Source organism: Ruditapes philippinarum, unplaced genomic scaffold, assembly GCF_026571515.1.
Source record: "Ruditapes philippinarum isolate M1 unplaced genomic scaffold, ASM2657151v2 ctg2458_1_1_1_1, whole genome shotgun sequence".
NCBI classification, from domain to species: domain Eukaryota; kingdom Metazoa; phylum Mollusca; class Bivalvia; order Venerida; family Veneridae; genus Ruditapes; species Ruditapes philippinarum.
In genome coordinates, this window is record NW_026862651.1 from 195,117 (window position 1) to 207,742 (window position 12,626).

A 12,626-nucleotide genomic window follows, 5' to 3' on the forward strand; every position below is an offset into this window, starting at 1 on the left:
TTTCTTCAAAACAGCTTTACAAGTTAACCTAAACACTCTTTTCTTAAGGCAATGAAATAACATATTGATTAATCTGTCTTCTACCATGTGGTTTTAATGCCTTTAAATCAGAATGTAACACAGGCAATACTGCAAAAACTAAGAAACTACATGCGGAAGGCATTACAGTGACTCAAATTTAGTATACCGCAGTTCATCATATCGATAAACAAATACTTACAACACTTTGTATTAATAATGCCCAAGTAACTCAAAGACCTTTCAATGATTTTATTATGCATCGACTTTCCAATTATAACACAATAATTGACATGTTACTCATCATGCTTTTTTAACATCTACTAAAGTAACATTTTCTTGAGTCAAATCTAAGGCTTTGTAGAATTAAGGTATAAATGTACGGTCTACAATCACCAGAACAAGTAGTAACTTTTTTAGATAGAACTAAACGGTTCCATATATGATTTGGACCACGAAGTGAGTATACTCTCCCAGTACGTTTAACGTTCATTAGAATGAACTACTGGTAATCCGAGACGTGACTGGTATATATATTTTTTTCTGAAAATCTATATATTTATGTTTTGAGAACCATTACCTAGATTATTTTTTAACAAAACATTATAGCATTATTTTCAAAATGCAAACTTAAAACTGACCATTGTGATTTAAATGTAAAAACAAAGACGTTCATGACATTACAAGGCCTCCGTTTAAAAATACAATTAAGCTCTATAGTTATAGGGTAGGGTCAATATCATTTAATGAACAAATATTATAATATACATGCTATATGGTAGATGTATCTAAGCTTGAACAGGGATATACATGTATAAGTAATTAAGCAAGCAGTTATATTTGGTAGCTCAAAATTACCGAACAAGATTTAATGACAGAAAAAATTGTAATATTTGGTTAGTTTAACATTTCTTTAAAGTTCACAGGTCTATGATTTGGAAAAGTTCCAGATGCCTGCAAAGATATATACTTATTTTTCTGCTTAGTAAAACGTGAATTATACATGTACATGTATTAATGTAACAAGTTCCAAGGTTTCAGTCAAAGTCTTCATAAATGATACCGAGTAATTCCTTGACCAATACTGTTTCAAACGGCCTCATTGTAACATATAAACACATTGGAAGAAGGACATAAAAAGTCAACATTTACTTTCAGGCAATTAATCGGGTATTAGACAGGTGTAGCAGTAGGCATTTATCAATTAACAGTAAGCATTAAACAGTCGCTGTAAGCATTAAGCAGTTTAAAGTAAGCAGTTGACAGTAGGCAGTTGACAGTAAGCAGTTGACAGTAGGCAGTTGACAGTAAACAGTAGGCTGTCGTTTATGGAATTCCGTAGTAAACAGAGATGCTGGCATACACTGAATATTATTTCAACATTGAAATGGGTCAAATTCACAAGTTTTTGGTTATACAACGGAATTATCGATAGTAAACGCTGAATTGCTCCGTGGTTATATACTTGGTCAAAAATATGGGTTTTTCTACAAACCAACATAGTCCTTTAAAGAAAGAAAGCAAGGCTTACTGTTCAGTTCCCTTTATTCGTGTTGCCAAAAGTGACTATCATGTATCGCATTCTAGTACTATTTGCTGAATGTAAAAGACACCAGTAGGCATACTACCCTGTAACGTTCGTTCATGTCAACGGTTAGCGGTGTGTGTCATAATATATAGGAAACATTCCCTTCTGTTAAGTCACCAAATTTAGTTTTTACATATTATTATGCTCATTATCAGTATAAACGTTTTTACATTGTTACATTATATCTTAACCAATTTTGCATTACTTGAATATCCTGTACTAGAATACGTTTTAACAAAATCAGAGTATGTTCAAAGTCAACTTTTATGCAGTTGATGTATGTGAAATTTATAACAGTTTCTAGTATGTAATTTGAAAAATTTGTGTACCAGCAAGAGTTACCTCTCTTTATATTCTGCTTTCGTGAAAATTGGCTCCGCCTATTAATTTTCGTCTATTTCCGTGATAGTTCCATATATGGAAGTTGCAAAATCGTTTACAAATGTTAATCGCGTTAGAGTGTGGTGTTGTAAACCTGAGTGTTACATTCTCAAAGTCATGATGCACAGCATCACGTTCTATCATTTACATTTGTACATGTCGCAAATTTGAAGTTATACATTTATAAAAACAGTTTGCAATTTATCTAAGTTGCATGTTTACAGTTTCAATTTTATCAAATCGAGATTATACCAGTGCAGTTTAGTAGAACCGAAGTATGCATTGTCAAGTTTCAAAGGCTGGATTTTTGGCAACGAATAGCCTCCATAGTATAGGTCCCAGCTTTACTGGTGGACGGCACGAACGGGCACCTGAGTAAAACCACCGACGTTCCGTAAGCTAGCTGGATAGCTTTCTCACATGAAAGAATCCAAAGTCCCTGTCGGGATTCGAACCCACAGCGGTGAGGGGCAAGTGATTTGCAGTCAACGTCCTTAACCACTCGGCCACGGACGCACCGTGAAAAATGAATCAATACACGACTGTAATGGTTTACTAACAGACTAACAGAGTTCAAAAAATGCTCCACAAATGTACATCATTCCTCTCTGCGCTATTTCTACATATTTTACCATTTTATATTTTCTTCTTTCTTTTCTTTTTTTTATATGTCTAAGTTTAAATCATATATATATTAAAATGCACTTTCTCTGCTGTTCTTCTAAAGGGGTTGGCTTATTTCATAGTATGAGGTTATTATACAGTGTTAAGTACAATATGGAATTCTATTAGATGAGTACACAGCTGTCAAAACTATATTGGACGAGACGTTAGCAGAATCTGATATAGGTTTTACAACTGCGTACGAGTTCAATAGAAACATTATTGTTCTACACTACACCATTTTGGACGTTTTCACTCCAATTCCAAAAAATAACATCGTTAACGTGAAGCAAAACAATGGGGATATAAACTCAACAATTCAAGTACTTATTAATTATTGACAGGAGACTAAAATTCGACTTGCTTGCTTGAGAGGGCGATACCTGGATTTGAATTTTCATTTCCTGCTATACTGTACATAAAATACTGTACTCACACGTGAAGAATGATACCGTTCATCGTCAGGCTAGAAAAGGTGACTTTGTGTAGGTGTTCCTGGGACGAAAATATCTAAATAATACATGTACATGTTTATTTGTGCACATGACATAGCTGATAACCAATTTGTGGGGAAATACATTTTACGAGTCAAGAAGTACTTCTGTTACATCATCTCATAACGATTACAATTGAATTGCGTAATTTTAATAATATTTGATTGCTTTAAAGGTGCATAAAGCAACCGAAATTGATCCCCCTTATAAAAATGGAATTAAAACACGTGAGATGCTTATCACCTGAAAATAATGGCGTTGGTTTGGAGAAATTTATGTTTAAAGTACTAGCAGCAAAATGTAAACAAAGTGGTATTTAGGCTTCTATACTAAGTCACTATAGCTGTAATAATTGCTAAACCCAAGAGTAGCACAAAATATCGCTAGCTTAGATAGCTAATGAGTTACTTTTTAGATACTGTAAAAGAGCACAAAAATAAACAGTTTTTGAAAAATAAAATTTTATTGCAATTTTTAGGCTTAATGGGCCTTTAAGTGATTTATTGAAACATATACATGTACTCCAAATCATATATACATGTACCACATTGCACCAGTTGTTATAAAAACAGGTTATAAAATCATATCGTGAAAAAGTGAGTCTTATTGATAATTTTAATCAACGCTGGCTTTTGTTTGACGAAATTTTATCATATATTTTATCGTTTCACTTGATAGGTAGATAAAGTTATATTAGATATACGACAAATATGTTGGTCAACAATTAACAATTGTGATCAGATTCATTTATTTACGTATTTTAATATTTTCTGACTTATTTATAGAATCACTACTCATTAGTAAAGTCCATTGTTTTGAATACATATAACCTCTATATATTTTATCAATTTAAATATTATGTAAAATAAATTGGTAATTACTAAAATGAACGCTTTAGTGTAGGAATGTTGTGATTCAAAATGGCTGTTAACACGACAGACGATAATGTAAATGTGACCGATTCTAGTCCATTGAGTGTAACTGACGAGATATTTTCAACTATAAATGGATTGCTGAATAATGCCACAAACATTTCCCCAGGTGTTAGTGTGAACACACCGAATGTCGATGATATTACAAGTAAAAGGAACGCTTATGCCACTACAGACGAAACCACTGTCGGGACGTCATACTTTGACAAAGACACAAGCGTTACGTTTACTGATGGCATCACCGGTGGAATATCTACAGATAGAACAATAGGGACATTCGAAAGTAAGTTAGTATTTTTGGAGGCAATGAAAACAACATATTATGTGAAAATTAAGACTTATTTTTATTATGTCTGATCATGAGAGATTATGTAAAGTTGCAACATCTGTCACGCCCCCTAGCACCGGTCCAAGCGTATTCAATTTTCAACACAATATGTGCTCGAATATATGATCCCGAAGGACGTAAAATTATAAGCTTTTGATATCAAGAGTTCGTTAAAATCAACAATATCAACAAACGCTATCATTTTCTAGATACAATCCGGTATATTCTGTCATTATGCAAATACATGCAATATCTATATAATGTTGTAATATACTTAATCTTATTATTCATTTTTTGAAGGTGCTTCCATCTCGCCTGTAGTAGTTGAAGTTGTGGTTCCTATTTTAGTCGTGATAATTGTAGTGTGCGTCGTTTTATTTTGTTGGTACAGAAGACGAAGGTTTGCTTTATACATTTGTACTTTTAACGCAAAATAAAACTGTTTTAATTAAGATATTAAAATATATCCAGGAATTTTTATCATTAAGAAAAAATAGAATTAGTTCTACTAGTTTTAGATGTAATTTTGTTTAATGATAACGACTGTGTTTATTTTACATCTAACAGAAAATAAAGTCAATTTCTGTAAAAAAAAAAATGATTGAAAAATAATTATGTCTGACAAGCATTGCCCATTGTCAAAAGAAATTGGCTATATATTGTTTTAAAGCTTTCAAATTAAAAAATTCACTATTGTAATAATATAAATGTCGTTCTCAATCTGAAATCATTCCTTTTTTTGTTATTTTCTTTCCATGTAACTTTTGTGTATATATAAATATATTTTTTCCTCTGTTACATTCTCACGATATATGTGTTAAGGAAATAATAATTCATGTATTATATGTAAAATCCTCCATGCCATACCAATATATATATACATGTTCTTTTTTCTTTTCATTGTTAACGACGATGGGCTTGTAATGCTTAAGTCAAATAAAATATTTGTTCTGTTCTGTTCTGTTCTGTAATTATAACCGTCAAGATTGACGGAAAGGGTCGAAATGTTGCGAGTGACATTTTAAATGATATGCTTAAACATATAATATTGAAATACATGTAGATTTAGCGCTTCTGGTATAATATTGTTTATATCTATATTGATTGATAAATACGTGTGCATTATGTATCGAAACGTATGCTGATTGATATGATAAAAGAAGAACTAAGTTACAATAGGATTATTCATGCCATGCGCATGGACAGAACAACAAACAAGGCTTTAAATATTCGAGAAACGTTTATTAATACATGGCAAATGTTATTTCAGAGGTGGTACAGATATCATCAGGGTATGGCACGTCCCTCGAACACAAAGTATACCAGTAGAAATTCAGAAAGCAAGCTGGTACGAAGACGAGCAGGAAGCGGAAGATAACGGTACGACTGAAACTAACATTTATAATTTGGATTATGGATTTGCTCAATTTCTTTTGATAGACTCTAATTCGTCTTCTTTTCTTTTTTGTACATAAACGTGTAAGGAATAGATATTATACATAAATCATTAATGAGTGTACCAAGCTCTGTACAAGAACCGTTTATGTCATCAAAGTTTTTCTGAAGTTTGACCTCATTGTCCAGAATTCAATTATGATAATTATAATGGCTATGACAATCAACTTTAAGCTTTTGATATAACTATTTACTGTTAATTATAATATAGGTGGATTCAACCCCTTCTTAGAACTACAACCGAACATTCATTTGAGTACCATAATCGGCTTTGGCAATGGTGACGAACATTTTCCATCTAAAGTTAAAGATGACGTAGGAGAAAAAGCATCTGACGTTTCCTGCACGGACTCCAATTCAGAAGTTACAAGTACGGAAATAACGGAAAGCAAGGCAATTAGAGGTGACGTTATGACGAACGTTTCTGTTCTAAGAAAGTCAGCAGAATCTTCGGTAGAATTTCAAATAAATCAAAGCTTAGAAGGTGACTATGATCTAGCAGAACCTATTGGTGACAAAGAAACCGCATCAGAGAATGGTGACACTAAGTCAGATAACACCGAGGAACCCAACCTAAATATAAGTAAAGATGACGGTAACATGGGTGCTGCAAATGGAATCGATGGCGATGATGTATACATTGCAATGTCAATAGAAACTAAGAACGATGACACTGAACAATTGCAGAGAGTAAAATTAAGGAACAAGGAAGAAAATTCTAGACAGATGTATGCCAATATTGAAATACGGGAAGTCCAAAGTATGACAAATGTACCACTTAGTAACGATGGATCGGGGTTGCATTTGCCTAAAAGGGGTGCCAGTGAGTCTAAAATGCATACTACTAGACCACCAATAGCTCTGCCAAGAGTATCGAAAAAGAGAAGTCGAGACATCTACGACCCAGTGCCGGAAATTCCAAATATAATACCAAAAGGTAACACTCCAATGAGCACTAACCATAGTAAGCATGTACAAAATGGAGAACAAAACACAAACGATGAACGCATAACTGACGCATATGATCCTGTTGAGATAGTCAATGGTGTTACAAATGAATATTCTGATACAGAAAACAATGTAGAAGATGACATTTATGATTATCCAAGAAATAACAGTCAAGTGGTTTATGAGGATGAGGAAGAGGGTGGTGATATTTATAAAGTTCCACCTTCAGAGCATACATAAAATGAAATACTGATATGTGTAGTCCAAAGCCGTATGTTTGTTTGATTATATACTTTTGACATTATGGACATTTGTGATTTCAACTAATGGACGTAGATTAGGCAGTTAAGCTTCAAGCTTTAAAGCTCTATTTGGTGTTATAGATATCTGTAATCTATTTATAATTATTTTTTAGAGAATTAATAACTTTTTTCAAATATGTAATCATACTTTGATAACAATGATATACATGTACATTCTTACAACCAATGTTTGTTTTGTTACATAATGGAACTTGTCAATTTGACAGTCAAAATGATTCATATACTATCTTTTGAACTGTGTAGATCCCATTTTCACCCATTATGTAGAAGCAATCTTGCTACATCCATTTCTGGAAAAGGGACATATGTACACTTGGTTCTTCTGTTAATCCAACACTTGTATAATTCGAGCAACTTGAACAAATACTAAACTCTATTTTCATTGTACGTTCAAGTGCACTGTTCTTTGTTTTGCTGTTGTTGAGGTTTTTATTATTATTATTGGGGGTGGGATGGGGGTCATTATCTTGGATTTATCTCGTCAATAAAAGTGACCGCCCGGTCACCAACATTCCAGTCAACGAGCCATTGCAAATTTTATATCTAAAATGTGTTTTTGTTGTTTTGTTGTTTTTTTCAATCCAATTACAAATCGTAAGCACTAACATAAAGCTCCTAATGCAAAATATAAAAAAATGTTCGAACCTTTCCGGAGGTCAAATTTGAAGTAATTTGACAATGAGAATAATCTATAATTTCGTGTCAATACATTTAACTATTTTTGATACATTTAACTATTTTTGACTGATTGGAAATTTTGAATAAAAATGTCAGGTTACCAGTTGAATCAAAAGTTTATAAACATATAAAATTTCGTCTTTAATACATGTATGTACCAATGATTGTAAGATAAAACATAACAATTGTGTATAATAATTAAATTGTAATGTTTAAACATTGTTTGTTTCGTTGAATACTAGTAAGTTTATCATTAGCTTTGCATTTCTGGCTTCGGTATATATACCAGCGATTACATGATGTCCGGATGTTTCGCTATGTAAAATACTACTTTGTTACATTTTGCTTCTTTAATGACATTTATCGCTACTTTCTTCAGGTAACAAGCATCTAACATGCTCCAAACCCATTATTTAAACATTATAAAATTCATGTCTCCCCTTTCTTAAGAAAAAAAATATTTCCGAGACATAATGCGCAAATACGTGGGATAACAATATTGTATTTTTTATCATGATATCAAAGATACATGAACATGAATGTCTAAGCAATTGTACAGTAACAACACTATATGAAAGTCTAAAGTAATGGTATAAATATGAGCCGTGCCATGACAAAATCAACATAATGGGTTTGCGACCAGCATGGATCCAGACCAGCCTGCGCATCCGCGCAGTCTGATCAGGATACATGCTGTTCGCTTACCAACCCTATTACAAGTACAGAAACTGATAGCGAACAGCATGGATCCTGATCAGACTGCGCGGATGCACAGGCTGGTCTGGATCCATGCTGGTCGCAAACGCACCTTGTTGGTTTTGTCGTGACGCGGCTCATATATTTTTGTTGCTTATTCATATATTAAAGTGAATTGGTCTATAATAGAATGTATGTAATACCATAAATAATTTTAGTATCATAATGTACCGTAAACCATAACATAATTACGTACATGTATGGACGTAAGTTTGAGAAATATGATCCGATTTGAAATATCTTTATATAGCAGATAATAAATTGTACTATTATTCGTCATATACGTTGTATTTCTTTCAAGGAATATTTCATAAAAATATCCACAAGATACATTTCTAATGATTTTATAAATATTTTTAATATCAATGGAATAATTCTGAAAAAGTATATTTATGTATACGTTGTTTGCGCATGGGGCCGACGATAATCACATTATAAAATACACGTAGAAGGGAGACAACAGCGTTGAAATTGCAAACTCACAAGTTTGTACTATTTCTCTCCCTTGTAACACTCGTATTCGATACTGTTCGACATTTAACTCAAAACGGCGTTGAATTCAGTCCATAAAAGTGGACCGTAGGCCTGAGTGGTTAATTTTGTCGCATCAAAACGACAAAACCAGGAAAACAGAGTGTAATCTTTGATATGCACGCATAATTTAGATGTAAAAACTGACAGTTCAAGTTTGTAGAACATTAATTTTGAAATTGAATAAATCTATCACATATATTAGATATATGTAAAGTTTTGTCATCTAGGAAATTTTGTGATATGGTTGGGCAAAATAGTATGAATTTGTTTATTAATGAATGGAAACGATGTATATCTAGTCCAACTGGTTCTGTTGGTAGTACCAGAAACAAATTACGCACATATCAACTGTTAATTATCAGTATGAAACTGAAAAATATGTATATTTACCAATGCCTACAAATCATTGATCAGCATTAGCAAAATTTAGATGTGGAGTTGCACCCCTCCATCTGGAAACAGGAAGATATGAGAATTTAGATGTCAATAACAGGATTTGTCCAATTTGTAAATAAAATGTTGAAACAGAAATACATGTGTTAACACAATGTCCTGCTTACCAACTTCTTGGAAATGTTTTATTTGATAAAGCCAAGGATATCAATGCTGATTTTATTAATATGAATGATGAACAAAAAAGTATGTTTGTACTCTCAAATACCGAATTGCCAAATTAACTGCCAAAACCTGTTATAATATATTTCTCAATCGTTCTAATACTTTGTATCAGTAATAAGGTTACACTTACCTAACTGTATTTTATTTACATGTAGAATTCTTTTAAAAATGTTCATAAATTTATCATTTTATTTTTAATTTTTTAAGGAAATTGCTTTTATGTTTGTAGCTAAATGTAGATAATCATTTAGTCATTACTAATCAGTTCACTTCTGGTCTGATAAGGGTTGATATAGGTCTTTATAGGTGTTTCTTTTTTTTAAACAGATATCTTAATCTCCATTATTATAGGGCAGATCATATACATGTAGTATGGATTAGCAATGGCTATCTATTTTTTTAAACAAGTAAAGATTAATAAATGTTACTGTCTCACACATCATTTTTTACAACATCATATTTTATCAATGTTTATATATGTCAGGATGGAATATATCATTCGAGTTTTGAAAATAAGAATAGGAAAGTATATGTTATACTCAGTAACAATCAAAAATGTTTTGTCATTTTTATTTTTAATTTTATTTAGTATTTTTTTAAGTTGTATAACGATAGTCTCCTATAAATCTGTGATAGATTGGCCATGCTTTTTATTACTGTATTTTATAAATATTTTGTACTATGTAAATATGCATGGATGAGACATTAACTTAAAGAATGTACATATATTTATTTGACATTCAAAGGTATATAATGTATGTTTCGGTACAGTTTTGGCACTTTTTCATTATCCCTCATATACAGACTCAAACAGTCTGCAATTTTCATGTAATTTTGCTGATTTAAATGTTTCCGAGATATCCTTTCCATTTAAGTGTGGGAGTATCCTGCACTTTTAAGTGTTGAAAATTGAGAACCGCTCAAGCCGGTAATAGGGGGGCGTGAGGGATCTTGCACTTTTTCATTTTGCCTAATGTACAGATTCAATCAATTTGAGTCTGCAATTTTCATGTTATTTTGCTGATATTAATTCCTCCAAGAGATCACCTTTATGATTGTAAATATGTCTGGCAATCAAAATTATTAAAAAAATGCCCACTGATGTAAAATTATTAAAAAAAATTGTCTTGATGTCAGACATTTTCTACAACTATGATAATAAGTATATAGATAGTGTACTGTTTACTTTCGTATGTATAAATTTATCTTATTTAGGTGGTATTTTACTTGATATATTGGGGGAAAAAATTGTCAACAATTCAAAGCATTAAATCTCTATTTGTTGACATATTAAGTTCCCTAGGTTAGACTGAAATACCGTATCCATTCTCAGTCGTGGTTCTGTGCACTCATACCATTGTGTTGGAGGTCCTTATCTGAAGTTTGAGAAGATGCGATTGTATATGTGCTTGATTATCAACTTTCCATACTTTACACCTACATTCAAATATGTGTATAAGGACCGCTTCAGGGAATGAGCAAAAATGAACTTTGATTTCAGGTAGTCTTTGTTTGAGCAACCAGAAATGGACTTGGTACATTTCCTACAAATTTGAGGTATACCTGAACCATTTTTGGTTCTGTTGCCTTTTGACAATTAGTAGAGTTATAGTGATTTAGTATTTTGTGTTGAAGTCAAAATACTTAGGTTGTGTACATTTTGCTACTTTAATGATAAATAATTTCGCATTCAGCACTGCTTTCACAAATGTACACAACTTAGTATTTTGACTTCAATACAAAATACTAAATCACTAAAACTCTACTAATTGTCATATTAAGCATAATACATGCTCTAAACCATTATTCAAATGTTACAATACTATTGTGTCCATTCCAAAAAGGGAAAAATTTCTTAGGCATAATGTGCTTATGAAACATGGTATATCATTAAAACAGATCTTTCAACTCAAATCCAGTAATTAACACAGCTTCAGATCGCCGCGAACAGTGATGGCGGCAGTGGAAGCATACAGGTTTTTGTTAAACCTTGCAGAAAGTACAGATTCTTTTATCTGTAATTACGCATGTGAAATTTTAACAAGTGAGTGGGAGCATGATTTTTATTCTAAATGCAGGAGTCCCACGCATAGTGGGTGTGCTGAGTGAATACTACTTACTGGTATTTAGCTGCGAGCGAAAATAAAATAATTGATGGCTTTTTATAAATATATATGTGTTGAAATAAAGTTTTAAACTAATTCATTATTGTCTGCTAGATGTAATTAAGATAACAAGCCAATCATGAACAACATTGTTACTTCTTCTTGACCATACATTTTTTGAAACGTAAATGTTGCCTTTATATTTCTGGTAATTAAGATACATGTAATATTCATTTAGAAAATGACAACTCCGAAATAACCTATTATTTGATCTATAGATACTACTCGTAATTGTTACATATGATAATATAAAAGGTTGTGGAGAACCCCGGTTACCCGTAACTCATTTTGGCATGCAACAGCTCATTCAGACTTTTTTCTGATATTCTCTTTATATGTCTGTGTGCACGAGAGGACACTTGTTGGGTTGTTCTATTCATTCTGCCAGTATTGTTGGGTACTTTTGTTCTCTTTTTTGGGTACTTTTAACCCTTTACCTCATATATACACGAAACAACGCACTTTCGACCCCCCCCCCACTCTTTTAGGCCTCAAATACTGAAAAAATGTCCTATTTGGGCCCCCAACACATGTTTTCGTTTGAGAAATGTTGCTAAAAAAAGTGGGCTTTTTTTCGGCGCCGCCCCATCCAAAAGATACATCAGGGGGTTGCCAGAAGGGGGATGTGCCAAGAAAATTTTGGACTTGTGAGAGGCTTAAATAACCCCAGGTCGATCATAAGGTAACGTGTAATCAACGCTGAAAAGCCTTTGACTCTATCTCAATCCCTTGAGAAGTTGCTGCA

General features: G+C 32.5%; 1 protein-coding gene across 1 annotated transcript; it reads left to right on the plus strand.

The window, feature by feature from the left end:
- The first annotated feature begins 3,922 nt into the window (after positions 1-3,922).
- Positions 3,923-8,528, plus strand: LOC132719725 (uncharacterized). Its single transcript, XM_060703573.1, has 4 exons — positions 3,923-4,359; positions 4,705-4,804; positions 5,675-5,784; positions 6,071-8,528. Exons 1-4 carry the CDS (start codon positions 4,065-4,067, stop codon positions 7,045-7,047), a joined length of 1,482 nt encoding a protein of 493 aa, XP_060559556.1. The 5' UTR covers positions 3,923-4,064; the 3' UTR covers positions 7,048-8,528.
- The last annotated feature ends 4,098 nt before the right edge of the window (positions 8,529-12,626 follow it).

What these genes read in the sequence shown, in the direction of transcription:
- LOC132719725 (XM_060703573.1), top strand. Translation starts at nt 4,065, where the DNA reads ATGGCTGTTAACACGACAGACGATAATGTAAATGTGACCGATTCTAGT. An exon ending in AACAATAGGGACATTCGAAA is followed by an intron (nt 4,360 to 4,704) that starts GTAAGTTAGTAT and finishes CATTTTTTGAAG; the next exon opens with GTGCTTCCATCTCGCCTGTA. An exon ending in GCAGGAAGCGGAAGATAACG is followed by an intron (nt 5,785 to 6,070) that starts GTACGACTGAAA and finishes ATTATAATATAG; the next exon opens with GTGGATTCAACCCCTTCTTA.